Below are 14,021 nucleotides of genomic sequence, written 5' to 3'. Positions count from 1 at the left end.
AAATCTCAAGTTTCAAAGGGTTGCCTATGTTCTCATCAATTAAGACATCGTCATCGATAAATAAGTTCATCCATTATTAATGTGAAAAGGTGTAGACTTAATGTAGATCTTTGATGTAGTCGAAACTCATTAGACACACTCTTTATAGTTCTAACACTAATGACTACATTGTCATATATATCCTTAATAACATCAATATAATTAGTCGATGCATCTTTTTTTTTTCTAAACCCCACCATAATAAATCATATGGGAACTCTATCATAGGCTTTATCGAAATCAACTTAGTGCCATGTGGATGACACTAGTTCTAATAGGAATTCCAGAAAGGTCCATAGCATGTGTCTGCCACTTAGTGCCAAGTGGATGACACATTAGCTAGCCACCTTGATGTTTATGTTTGTCACTTGGCATCATATGAGTCAAACTGCAAATTGGTCAAAGCTGGACACTGGAGCATCTATGATTTATAAGCTGGAGTAGTCTTGTGGTGAACACCTGTTTGTTTTGACAAAACTTGCCATACTCGGATAATATGAATGAATTTACAAGAAAATTTTATTGTGTTGCAAATGGTCCAGAACTCTATTGTACATGGTATGATGACAGCAGATAGGTTAAGTTCATTTTGGATGTTCCATTTTAGTGAATGTCATTTTTCTGAATGTTTATCAAAATGCACTTACTGATGGCAAAATACTGAGGGGAAAAAAAATAGTTTTCTGTTTGAGATGAAGGCCTAAGTCAGCGTTATTTCCTGGGATATTTATCATCCACCCTTTCCTGTGTTTCCTCTGATCTTATTGAATGTCGAGTTCTTGCTGCCGGCCTTCACTTTTTTCCCCTTCCCAAACCCCCCCCAAATTGTCCTTTCTTGTTTGACCTCTGTTTTTCTGTTTATTAGCCTAATTTGTTTCATCTTCTCAATACGCCTTTCTTAATTATTCATCTTGGATAATTTGGAGATCTTGGATAATTGGTTTTTCTCAATTCTTGTTGTTTGAATCAATAAACATATGAGAAACTGGAGCAGTTAACATATTCAATAATTGAACTTACGAGTCTTGTTGAGCCATCTTATGAGTCATTGCTATATAACAAATTGGGATTCTTCAACTATCATGATATAGCTTCATCGTACTTTCCCCTCTTCTAACTTATCATTTGTAAGGTTCCCATAATCTCAACATTTTGTATGGGCCCAATGTAGTAGGTATGGAACTGAAACCGACAGTTGCTTTGAGAGCTCTCCTAGCAATGGGAATAGCTGTTTTCACCAAGGTGGGTGCAGCAACGAAGGCTGCTGGCGGCATAAAAGTAGGAGCAGCTGTGGCGGCCGTTTCGGCTGCTGCAACAGCGGCAACCACGGGAACCAAGCACCAAAGCGAAGCTTCCAAACCAACCTAAAAGCTATGCTGTTCAGAATGCTGGATTGCCGGAAGAAGCATGCAAAAGCCAATAATTTGAACCGGCCGTGTGTTCGGAGAAAAGTAACTACTTAACTGAGCGTAAGATAATTTTTGGCTTCTTCTTAGTAGAGAAGACCTAATGGCAAATTGTTTTCGTTTGGCAAGTTTTTTGTTTCTGGATACTGGTTGAAGTGTTTTTGGGCGTTTTCACAGGAATAAGTTATATATTATCGTGTGAATAGGCGTGGGAGATTTTGCACAGCCAAGTTTGTTGAGTTCCTTCCATACATCTCTGCCTTTTGGTTTCACCCTATTATTGTTTCTTTTGACTGAATTTTTTTCATGCAGAGATCATATTGTTTGTTATATATCTATAGAGGAGTTTGAATAGGATCCAGTGGTGGATCCATCCATAATTCCTTTCCTTTCCTAATCGGACAAACTTTGACTTCACGACGGCTTGACAGGTCTGGAATCAGTTGCTTTCATCCACAAGAATCTTTTGTTCATAGATTATCATCATTTACGGTACATAAAATAATTTGCAGTTGGACATTTTATTATTGATATCAGACAAGCCAAAGATAATAAAAGGTAGAAGAGGCTTATTCATCTTTGGCTCCTCCATAATTTAAGAAGAAGAAGAAAAAAAAAAGGCATCTTTGCTTCTCAGTGAGTAGCATCGTGGCTATAGTACTGATCTAAAGTCGTGGCAAGTATACGGTGTTGAGCTATCATCTTTGCATCTCTCAGTGATCTGCATCGCGGCTATAGTACTGATCTAAAGTCTTGGCAGGTATACGGTGGAGAAGCTCTCGGGGAAAGATGCGTAGCATGGTCCAGGCAAGATCAAGCGACTGGAAGATATTACGGGTATCATACGCTCCTTGAGTTACAAACTTCCTTTCAAACTTGTCTAGGAACTCCAGGTACAGCTGCAGTTTCAACCACAAGATTAGTAAGTAAGCAGGGTTATTAGCATCACAAAGTGAAATGCAGAGACAGAGAGCGAGCGAGAGAGAGAACCAAATCCTCAGACGAGAGTGCTTCCTCTCCGACAACTGCTTTCATTGCTTGAACGTCCTTCCCAATTGCATAATTGGCATACAACTGAAATGCAGGTTGTCAAAACACAGGAGGAGAGATTTCCAACGTAAAAAAGCCATCCATCCACCGGCAGGAAAAAGTTTTAAATCAGTCACCAACCTGGTTAGACACATCAGCATGATCACGACGAGTCATACCCTCCCCAATGGCACTCTGCAAAAAGAGAAAATTAGCAAAGAGGTAAATTAACAGCTACCTTAGCTGCTAATAAACGGTGTCCACTTCAACCGAACAGGGTCCTCCCCCCATGAAGATGCTAACCTTCATCAACCGTGAGAGAGATGGCAGCACATTGATAGGTGGATAAATCTGTCAGACAAATTCAAAAATTAATTTTATAATCCATCAGCAAACCAAACTAACAAATAAATAATGGCACCAAAAGTTCAAGCCAAAAAAAAAAAAATATTATAACATGGAATACCTGTCGATTGTGCAGTTGCCTGTCAATATAGATTTGGCCCTCGGTGATATAGCCTGTAAGATCTGGAGTGGGATGCGTAATATCTGTTGGAAAACATTAAGCCATTAGCCACCCGCTTTGCATGTAATCTAAAAAATGTAGAAGATAAGGAAACAAAGTGGTATCTTAGAATAAATAAACTTTAAGCAAGGCCTCAAAAAAACCAGAAAGCCTCCTTTTTCATTCTTTTTTTTTTTCCACCTCTGGCAAGTTCCAACACTAAAATGAAAGTAAATTCATTAATATTAGGAAATGAAAACCTATACGGTACCATCATTTGGCATAGTTAAGATCGGTATCTGTGTGATAGAGCCCTTTCTTCCTTCTATACGACCAGCACGTTCATATATTGTTGCGAGATCGGTATACATATAGCCTGGATAACCACGTCGACCTGGCACCTCCTCTCGAGCAGCAGACACCTAATCAGATTGACAATGATAAATTCAAGAAATGTCAGAGAGAAACGGAGAAGTTCAAAATCCCAAGGCTGAGAATCAGTATCTTGCACAAGCCTCTAAAAATTTGCAATCTTTTTATACAAGCAATTTGCAAGAAGCGCACACATATATTTATAGCTTTGACAGAGTGGATCATGCATAAAATTGGTTTCTAAAGAAATAGTTCTCATGACTGTACAATCTAAATAATGCATAGAAAAATCGATAACAAATATATTAAGCACAATAAATAAAGCAAGCATAGTAACACGATGGACATGGTCTTGACATTCTTTCTGAAGCAGAAGTGCAGTACAGAAACAAGTAGGATCCTAACTACTACTCCGAAAAAATCCACCACCTGCCAACAGAAGATATTACATAAACTACACTCTGAAAAGTGATGTCACCTCACGAAGCGCATCAGCATATGAGCTCATGTCAGTCAGGATGACAAGAACATGCTTGCCACATTCATAAGCAAGATATTCTGCAGTCGTGAGAGCGATTCGAGGCGTAATAATTCGTTCAATTGTTGGGTCATTTGCCTGAAATATAATGATACTAAAGATGAAATCATAAAAGCATCAAAGGCTTCTTATCCCTGAGTCAACGTTAGCTGAATTTAGAACATGATGGTTTGCACATATTCTAGAAAAGGTACCAGATTTAGGAAAAGTGTCACTCTCTCCATTGAACCATTTTCTTCAAAATCACGCTTGAAAAACTGTGCTGTTTCCATGTTGACTCCCATTGCTGCAAACACTATAGCAAAATTGGCCTCTTCACCATCCTATCAATTTCAGAGGAAAATTTTAAACTACATGCAAAATAAGAAAAGTATTGCACCAAAATTGAAATGCGGATAAGCAATTATTGGAAATTTTATACCATATAAAAGTCAGTTAAGTGATGCTTCTTTCAGATTAAATGACAGAACAAACAGGATGCATGAGATCATTAATAACAACTAAGTTTACAGTCAGCTCATGCATAAGAAACTTGATCTTAGTCCTTTTTCTTATTCATGATCTTAGGTCTTTAAAAAGCATAATGTTATTTTAAGGCCATTAAACCTAGGCAAATTAACTTCTAAAGTAGGCTGCAACAACTTAATGCCAACTGATGTCAGTGAACAAACTTTGCAAAACAACATAGATTATAAGCATAGGCTTGATTTTTAAAATAACATAATCTTAGGTTTTTAAAAAGCATTGTGTTATTTTAACATCATAGATTATAAGCATTGGCTTGCTTTTTAAATTAACATAATCTTAGGTTTTTAAAAAAGCATTATGTTATTTTAAAAACCAAGTCTATGTTTAATTTATGATGCTTTATAACGTTTGTTTAATAACATCGATTGACAAAAGTTGATGTGCCTAGTTCTGATGACCTTTTTTCTCCAAAGATGACCTTGTGTGAGGTTTGAAGAGGATACGCTCATACCACTATTTAAGAAAACCTATTTTCATTTGTTCAACATTTATGAAAAGAAAAACTTTCTTAGAAACAAAAGAAGTCAAAGTCACAAAGCATCTTTCTAGTACTCTATAGTTGCTTACCTCCAAGAGATTATCAGATTTTTCCAGCCTCTTCACAAGACCAGCCTGACGACAAATCTGAGCAGCAATTTCATTATGTGGAAGCCCAGCAGCAGAGAAAAGAGGGATTTTTTGACCACGAGCAATGGAGTTCATCACATCTATTGTAGAAATCCCTGTTTGAATCATTTCTTCAGGATATGTTCTCTCACTAGGATTGATGGAACTTCCTACAAGGAAATTCATGAATAATTCATAAGAATTTCCATACTTCCTAAGAAACAGAAGTAGGATAAACAAGAAAGATGAAATGGTGTCAAACATGAGAATTTGGTCCTCCACAATATACCAGAGATATCCAAGTATGCCTCAGGTAATATAGGTGGGCCATTGTCAATAGGTTTTCCTGAACCGTTAAAAATTCGTCCAAGCATATCCAGCGACACAGGTGTCTTGAGGACCTGTGTAAAGGAAAGAGAGGAAAAATTGATCCCTAGGACCAAAATATGCCAATATATCTATGCAAGGGAAAGCATATACACTACATAGTACAAGAGGCCAATGTTTCTCTTTAAGTTGCCAAAACCAAAATAAAAAAGATTTAACATTGAACTCTTTAAGATAATAGAGATGCAATCATGAATAAGTGAGATGAGATTAAGAATACCCACGGATGTTCTATTTAAATAAAATATTTTCTTACAGTTTTTACATCACCCAACACTTCAACAAAAGGTAATTAGAAAATCAATTGTGCACATAACTATCTTTATTATTTTTTATATTTTGGATCTATTTTTTATTATTTTTATATTTTATATAAAATTTATATATTCAAATGTTTCACTGCATTCTATTTTTTATTTTAAAAAACTATTTTCTTGTTTTATCCTAATCTCACTAATCTGATCTGATTCACCCTACCAATCTTCATCATATCACCCTTAGCTAACATCAATCTGACTTTTCTTCCAACACTCCTTAACACAATTACATGCAGACATGGGATGGAGACAAAGGGGTTTAGAATTGAACAATTCAAGGTTTACATGATACAAAAAAATTGAAGCATCTCTGCAAATGGCTTTCTCAAAAAGACTCTGAATTTCATGACAAAATTCTGGATAATAATGATGAAATTACATAAATCAGACAACAAATAGAAACATATGCCATCATAAAGTTCAGAAGTAGAAACTCAAAATAAAATACCATACCTCTCCTGTGAACTGAACAGTTGTATATTTATTGTCAATGCCAGAAGTTCCCTCAAATACCTGAGACGGGGATAGCACAACGTTAAAATCATGTGAACAATAAAAACCAAAAAAGTTATCAAATATACAAATAGATAGTCTATGAACTAAAGAACAGGATGTGATGCCAAATAGACAGTTAAATCACATTTGATAACAGTACTACATACTAGCAGTTCAAGTAGCTAGAAAGAAAATGGTACTATAAAGTATAAAGTATAAACCACAAAAATCTGTAAATCTGAAGACATTGCAGAAGATAAATGTAAATCTATGTATATGTTTGTTAAGACAGACAACTGTGAAGATGACATCACCTGGCAGAGAAGCAAGATAGCATGTTCAATATTTCAATTAATCTAGCACCACATTAAACAGATCCAAGCAGTAGTTAAAGAGTAAAAATACCACACTTAATTATAAAATCTTTTTGGCCTTTGACCAGAAAACCCAAGCAAGACTGACACTAAAATCAAGTAGCAAAGACATTCACTACGTGTCATCGCTAAGAGCTAGCATGCTCTAATCAACAAAAAAAGTGAGAAAAAAAAACTCTGGAGCATAAAGAAGTGGTAAATGTCATTTCATACACTATTTATTGATTGTATCAGCAAATAAGAAAACAGAGAAAAAGATTATTACCAACCTGAACAACAGCCTTTTCCCCATCAACTTCCAGGACCTGACCACGTCGAGTTGTGCCATCTCCCAAACGTATATTAACAATTTCTTGATATTTAGGACCCTAAAATAAATTGATGGAAAACAATAAATCAGTTGTAAATTTTGAATTCTAAGTTCAAGCATCAAATAATAATGCTATAAGTAACTTTGCACAGGAGAAATGCTGTAGGCACATGTAAATAAAGCAAATTATCAGTAAAAGGTAAAAGTAGACAGTAGACACACCTTAACTTTGTCCAGGATGACAAGAGGACCTGCCACTCCAGAAACAGTCCTGTATTCTGTACACAGAAAATAGAAGGCCCCAGAATTACAACTATGGGGGATATGGCCTCCTATTATTCAACAGGGTTTATGAAAATTCAAGAAAGGAACATGTTATAATCTATAACTTGTCATGAGAACTAAAAGGTAACATTGATGAGATCAATATGGGCACCAAGCTGCACAAGTGTGTCAGTACCTCCAAAGAGAAAACCAAGCTAATAATGAAGCATATTCAAATAAAAGAAGAGGTGCTAATACGGCCTAAAGAAAGATGGCAGTATGTTTCTTTGGTTGTGCATGTCCCATATAATTAACCATTTCTTTTGCATAAGGTTGGATTTAGCTAGCACATCCAAATAACGACTAGAACTAGAACCATGTTAGTATAATTTCTCTCTTCTTACATTACTTGTGGTCAAGATCTAAGCATCATCTTTCTGATTGCTCAGAAACAAAATCTTCTTTTTTGTTCAGTTTAGCATGTCTGTCCATTTCTTAATGAGAGCATGAGATGATCGGTTTGTTGTGCAAAACATTACTAGTAAAAATGTACTGAATTTGTGTCTGACTAATAAAATAATCTTTGGAATTTTGAGGTAAAGGTGCCACATGCTTTTTTTTTCAGTTCTTATTTTACCTTTTACATGCCTTTTGTTTTAACTTGCCTCTGGAGTTCACTTGACCTCTAAAAGCTATAGTCTATGGTTCATATAAACTGCAGTCTAGACTTTTGATGAGTTACTAAACAGAAAGGTCACGTTGCACATGTGATTGCCATTTCTTCCTTGTACTTTAAAGTAACATTTTGTATCAATAAACCAATTAGCAGCATATAACCCCGTATGACCAATATCATCGAAGTCTTTTGTCCTTTATAATTTTGTATATATCTTCTTCTGCTAGTGGTATACAGTATTAAGATATCCAATTGACTTAAGTTGATGAGTGTGAACTGAGTCTAATGACATGATAGATTATGTACACACTGAAAGGCTTTTATCAAATCGGAAAGCCCAGAGTAAAAAATCTCACTGTCCTCAAACAAAAGGCATCATACAATATATGGCTCAAGCTTTGTGTCCTTTCCTTTTCTTTTGAAGGGAAAATAGAAAAATCACATTCAATCCAACATTTCTATGGATGCAGGATTAAAACAAGCAGATAGTTATTTGAGGAATAAAAAAGAAATACAAACAGCACTATCTCAAAACCTCAAAGAGGATATAAGAATATTATTTTTGCCAACTGTGGTTGAGAAATGGACCAAACTTTGTTCGTATGGTAACAAAAAATGCATCATAGGCAACAGAGATATACTGTAGCATACCCATGCCAATCTCCAAGCTTCCCTCCTCCATGTCAATGCTGTTTTGGGCCACAACCATTTTCACGGGAAAGCCTATATTCAAGGACGAAGATATACTAAGCAGACCATAGCTCAAGATATAAACCTTGGACCATGATTTCCAAGATATGATAGAAAAGTATATTTACTTGGTAACCTTCAAAAGCCTTAGATGCCGCATGTTATAATCCAAACAAAAGAAAAGACATGCTAATAATCGAATCACCAAAATTTTTTTGGCCAAGTACAGTAAGATATCTTGGAATTCTTTAAGTTTTCCTTTCATATCATTTGCACTCAATCATGACAATCCAAAATGCAAATGACATAAAACCCTAACAGAGAGACTGCGTTCTATTCACAAAACTAACCATTTGCAGTGCTGTAAAAGTCGTCCTGCGAAAAACCCAAGAGAACAGCCAGACTCTCCTACTATACATAAATAAAAGAAATTCCAAGATCCCCACGGTGAAAACTGAAAACTACATCACAAGATTCCACTAAAGAATTAACAAAGATCCATTACCCCCAACAACGAACTAACAAAACGTAACATCCGTAAATCAGAAATTCTCAACCACAAATTTCAAGAAAAGAACAAGAAAGAAAAATAACACTAAGAACGAAATCTACGCAAACCAAAAGATCGATCGAGGAGCCCATTTACAGCAAAAAGAAGGTAACAAGAAATAGGAATCGTAACAGGAGATTGCTGTAGAACTGATACCCTAGTGTACAGAAACCCGAAAGTAGCAACTTCAATCAACCAATCGAAAGAAAGGATCGCAAGAAACAAGATGATCCAACAAATAAACCAACTCGAGCGCGTAATTTCTCCAACATTCTGGCGTAAAATGGGAAGGCGGGGAAAGAAGACGGTACCTTCGGATGCGGTCACGGAGAGAGAGAGAGAGAGAGAGAGAAAGGCGAGGAGAGCACGTAAAGAACGTGACTTCTGTGGGACATGAGGTTCCCCATTCGTTATGTTTCTTGATCGCAGCGATCACGTTGGAGATTCATTGTCAACCGTTGGACCATGATCAGACGGAGGACGCTGGTCACAGGTGACGGAGCCCGTTTATGATGGCGAAATGAGAAGGAAAAGTGTTTTGCTTGGGAAGTCTACCCACAGGCGACAAGAGAGAGATCGTACCAGGTGGGACCCAACCACGACACGCCAATGCAGAGAAGGCCAACTCAAGATCACATTTCTCTTTGGATTTTTCCCGCTTTGCTGTGAGAAGCATAGACTGCCAATGAACTTTACAGTAAAAACGATGACACAACAAAATGAGAGGACTTAAATCAAGTAAATTACCTCAAGAAATGTCCTAATTTCGTTGGACCTCAGAACAAGCATGGCAACTACTTCTCCTGGAGGGGATAACACGCCTGGAAGTAACAATTTAAAGGTAAAATGTTTAGCAGCATAAACAGAGCAATGTTGCTGGAACGACATTATAGCTCTACAGTTAAGACTACAAACTTCAATTAAGTCTTGGAGAGAACATCTTTGCAGTGCCTGCATCAAATTGTGCCCTTTTCCGCTCCTTTTTCTTCTCTTTTGTTGTTCTATTCCTCTTAATTCTTATCCTGCTTTTCCTTACCTTGTTTGGCTCATCCAAACATGTCCTCCCAAAGTGGTAGATTGATGATGGAAGCTTTTGAGTCCTCCCAGGCCACGAGCCAAGTCAGTATGCGCCAGGCTGTGCAAAGAACAGACTATAGTTTAGAGTTTGGGCTTAGAAATGAGACCACCAACAAATGCTAAAAGCAACAATATCATTTGGAACTCACATAAATTACCTTTTGTTTTGTGAGACCTTCGAGTATCTTCTCACAGATGGGCCATAAACATCAAATGGAGGATAAGGCATTCGATCCAAATTGATATCAAGTACAAAAACCCAAAAGAAATCATCAATTATCTTGTGATGCCATGTCAACAACATCATGAAAATGCTAACACAGAGCAGAACATATGTTCGATCACCAGGAACTATCTAGCATTATTACCTAGAAATGCAAGTGCAGTAAACCTCACTTCTGTCTTAATTTCAAATCTGATAATGGCATAAAGAATGATATTAGTCTAAGAAACTAGATTAAGAAAAATCTAGGTTTTGTAGAGTAACAGAACTAAGAAACTATAATAAATTTTTTTTCATATATAACTTGCATGGTTTTAGTTCACTTATAAATGTTTTTAATATATGTACATATATATATTTATATATTTATATTTATATTTATATTCATGATTGACTTCCTTATTTTTGTCAGATTTTTTAAGCCATGAATTGTTAATGTAAATGTTTCATGTTTAAAAGCATCATAAGGTTTCATGCTTTAAAGTATCATAAAAGGAAATAATGCTCACATGAAGATTTTATGAAATTACAAATGTCCAATCAACGTAGAAATTTTAAAAATCAAAAATCTTGACGAATGTCATGAAGTTCAATAATAAGTAAATTGTCATTATAGAAGCCAATCATAGAATATTAGGTTCCACATTACAAATTCTATATGGAGAAAAGATCTACTAGACACCTGTAGCAGCAACTGAAGTTGTGGAGGAAAGCAAAGACTTTCCATGGTGAAGGTGAAGCCAAATAATGGACAATTAGCTCCACACACTGAGGCAACTTGAGTGTACCAAAATAGAGATAGAGTGTTAAACGGTTTTGATTGAGATACAAAACCAGAAGACTAGGTGTCACTTTGATAAAGAATAAGATGAGGTGAAATGATTAATACTAATGATATGATGAGAGATAGAGGAAAACATAAAAAGACTTTAATAAAAACTATAAATAAAAATTTAAGTATTCCGGACTTAACTAAATATATGACTTTTACATATCTTAATGACGACAAAAGATCTATGTAGCCAACCCCAAATAGTTAAGACTTACGATTTTATTGTTGTTATATAAGGAAAGAGACGATTGAAATAGGTTCTTTTTAAAATTGAACAATCGAATAAAGTTCATACATTGTAGGAAAGCATTTGTTACTTATTATTAGTCAGTCAATTATTGTCTATGATGTCTTATTATTATCTAGCAAAATAAGATTGTTTTCATTTTCGTACTCTAATGCTTCCTCATAAAGTTCTCGTAATATGGAGTCATCATGATACAATTGAAACCACCGACTCTATCATCTTTATGTCCATAGAATATCTCATCAAATTCACCCTAAAAACAACACATTTTAAATAAAAAAACAAGTTGTCAATAATACACATAATATGTCTTTGTTGAAACATCGTAAAAGAAATTATTGCATCTAAAAAAAATTACAGATAATCTTTTTCTCACTAGTATTACTTTAATGATTTGTTTTTAGTGTCAAATGAGTCTTATCCTCTTTGTAGATTGACTGTTTAGTTTTTATTGCCAAATAATTTGGTTTTGTGTATATCTCACTTATATATTTATTGTTTTAGACAAAGGCATTGAAAATATGAAGAAAGCAGGGTGATTAAAACAATCTACTTATTGAGGCCAATAGAAGAAAAAAATCAAGGAAAAATCTACTCTACAACCAATAGAATATCTTGCCATTAGTAGTCTTTTGAAGCATTCTTTGGCACTTCTTTTTCTTTTTCCCCTGTTGTGTTGCATCTGAATCAATACCATTTGAACACCATCTCATCTACAAACAACGAAACTGATATTACCACGAGAATTATTTTGCTTGGTTCAAAGAAGAAATAGGATAGGCAAAATCTCACCCAAAAAAAAATCTTTCAACAGCGAGTGTTCCGAGAATCGTGGCGATGCGTCTGCTTGTCCATCCAACACTCATAGCTTGCGCATTTCCCGTTCTTGCCCGGCAAAGTAGAAGGCCCCGCAGCTGTGTCAAATCAGTAAAGACTGGTAGTTGAGACCGGCTGGTAAAAAAGAACAAGCACTGCTCTAAAAATAAGACAGCAAACCTTTGCGGTCCAGCCAATGCGGGGCGACTCGAGGACAGGGAAAAGATTCCAATATCAAAACAGCAGCGGCAGCGACTGGAAAAGACAAAGACAACGCGTCTGCACCACCGCGAAAAAGCACAAAATTGAGACGTTGAAAGGGGAGGAGGAGGAGGAGGCCACAAAAGTCGTGTAACCACCCTTTTTCCTCCAAGAAAGAGACGGAAACTGACCGAGAAATTAATTCCTCGTGATGCTGCATCTTTTCCCCCGAAACTGCCACCCACCTCCCTCTCCTCTTCTTTCCGACCACCACATCAGCGATGCCACATCCGTCGCCCCCACACACCGTCTTTGTGGATCTCTTATATATACCGGGGTATTACTAATTCCTGCACCTCACGGTCTCACCTGCCACTGGTCTCGGTCGACTCCACGCTGACCGCTGATGGAAGTAGACGGTAGGGAGATGCCCCGTTGCCGGACCACCGTGCTGCAGGACCAGGAATCCGATGAAGCGGACGTCCCGATGATATCACTCGATGAGGAGGACGAGATAGTAGAGGTGGAAGAAGAGGCGGTGGAGGAGGTGATGAGGTGGCTGGAGCGAGAGATGAGCGGGGCCACCGTGGGGCCGGGGGCAGGGCTGCAAGCGTTCGCGCAGGCCGACGGCGGCAGAGAGGAGACCTGCGGTGCCACTTTCTCGGACTCCTCGTCTACCGTGATGGCCAGCGTCGACACGCGCGGGGTGGTGGCCGGTGTCTCCCGCTTCTGGCCCGCCCACTGGGCCGCGGAGCGCGATGACGGCGGTGGTCGATGGGTCGCAAGGACGGACTCGAACTCAGCGGGGGTAATGGAGGATGCGAAGGAGGTGGAGGAGGACGAGATGGAGTGGTTGGCACGCGTGTTGGGTGGGGCGGACCTGGAGCCGGGGCTGGAGCAGGACGAGAGCGGCGGCCTTCTCTTCCTGCCTCGGGAGGAGAAGTAGAAAGAGAAAGATGTACTATAAATGATCTCCACGCTATAAAATATTACGTACAAAAACGATCCCATACCTCGTCAGGATGTAATATAGTTGCAGGTTCCATGGCGTCTTCGTTGAACTGAAAGCAGCACAAAGCATTTCATATGATGAAGAAAAGAAATGGCAGCAGCAGTAACAGTTTGGGTCAGTGCTGGAAAACCCTTACCCAAACCTCTCCCGAGACGAACCAGAACCAGAACCTGGAGAGGGCATCGGCGACGAGGAACGGATGAAAAATGGGCAGAAGGGGAACGAGGGCGAGAAGCTCGTTCCTCGTTTCGATACAAACGAGGACATGAGATCGGCCGGCCGGGAAAGCAGAACAAAGGACGAAGACGCAAGACCATCTGGCCACCATTGACCAACCAAAAGCCATAGATGAGAAGGATGAAAACCCTACAATGCAAGACCCATCCGGCCATGGATTACCGCACAAACGAAACAAGAAATGAAAAAGGAAAACGTAGTTGCGAAGGCAGGAAGAAAGAGCAGTAGTGGGGACGATTAGCCCGAGTCGGAGGAGGAGATCATGCGTTAGCAAGAGAGGAGGCGCCAGA

General features: G+C 37.9%; 3 protein-coding genes across 9 annotated transcripts in view; 2 read left to right on the top strand and 1 right to left on the bottom strand.

Moving 5' to 3' along the window:
* Positions 1 to 1,675, top strand: part of LOC103993767 (uncharacterized) — a 3,226-nt gene extending 1,551 nt beyond the window's left edge. The window contains exon 2 of one of the 2 annotated variants that reach the window (XM_009413950.3): positions 1,214 to 1,675. In XM_009413950.3, the coding sequence (XP_009412225.1) occupies positions 1,216 to 1,407 (192 nt within the window). In that variant the 5' untranslated portion in view covers positions 1,214 to 1,215 and the 3' untranslated portion in view covers positions 1,408 to 1,675. Of the gene's footprint in view, positions 1 to 1,210 lie in introns of both variants that reach the window. The other variant, XM_065163335.1, reaches the window with a different exon arrangement.
* Positions 1,676 to 1,875: 200 nt separating this feature from the next.
* LOC135581956 (V-type proton ATPase subunit B 2-like) lies at positions 1,876 to 12,856 on the bottom strand. 6 transcript variants are annotated; one of them, XM_065163330.1, is made up of 24 exons: positions 12,674 to 12,856; positions 12,462 to 12,560; positions 12,258 to 12,379; positions 12,085 to 12,178; positions 10,532 to 10,578; positions 10,322 to 10,348; positions 10,002 to 10,221; positions 9,834 to 9,907; positions 9,669 to 9,749; positions 9,398 to 9,569; positions 8,498 to 8,569; positions 7,129 to 7,184; positions 6,866 to 6,964; positions 6,181 to 6,240; positions 5,313 to 5,424; positions 4,985 to 5,193; positions 4,084 to 4,212; positions 3,830 to 3,967; positions 3,251 to 3,401; positions 2,941 to 3,023; positions 2,778 to 2,825; positions 2,616 to 2,669; positions 2,436 to 2,519; positions 1,876 to 2,344 (listed from the first exon to the last, which is right to left on the bottom strand). In XM_065163330.1, the coding sequence occupies exons 11-24, from the start codon at positions 8,553 to 8,555 to the stop codon at positions 2,159 to 2,161; spliced, it is 1,467 nt and encodes a 488-aa protein (XP_065019402.1). In that variant the 5' UTR covers positions 8,556 to 8,569; positions 9,398 to 9,569; positions 9,669 to 9,749; positions 9,834 to 9,907; positions 10,002 to 10,221; positions 10,322 to 10,348; positions 10,532 to 10,578; positions 12,085 to 12,178; positions 12,258 to 12,379; positions 12,462 to 12,560; positions 12,674 to 12,856; the 3' UTR covers positions 1,876 to 2,158. The 6 variants fall into 6 exon arrangements, with proteins under 6 accessions (XP_065019402.1, XP_065019404.1, XP_065019403.1 ...); XM_065163332.1 differs by having other exon boundaries at positions 10,123 to 10,221; XM_065163331.1 differs by having other exon boundaries at positions 9,669 to 9,765; positions 10,322 to 10,578.
* Positions 12,857 to 12,888: 32 nt separating this feature from the next.
* Positions 12,889 to 13,679, top strand: LOC108953526 (uncharacterized). Its single transcript, XM_018829879.2, has one exon. It carries the CDS (start codon positions 12,889 to 12,891, stop codon positions 13,426 to 13,428), a length of 540 nt encoding a protein of 179 aa, XP_018685424.2. The 3' UTR covers positions 13,429 to 13,679.
* Positions 13,680 to 14,021: the final 342 nt, after the last annotated feature.

This window comes from Musa acuminata, chromosome BXJ3-8, assembly GCF_036884655.1.
Source record: "Musa acuminata AAA Group cultivar baxijiao chromosome BXJ3-8, Cavendish_Baxijiao_AAA, whole genome shotgun sequence".
NCBI classification, from domain to species: domain Eukaryota; kingdom Viridiplantae; phylum Streptophyta; class Magnoliopsida; order Zingiberales; family Musaceae; genus Musa; species Musa acuminata.
This window is presented reverse-complemented; position numbering and strand designations above follow the sequence as displayed.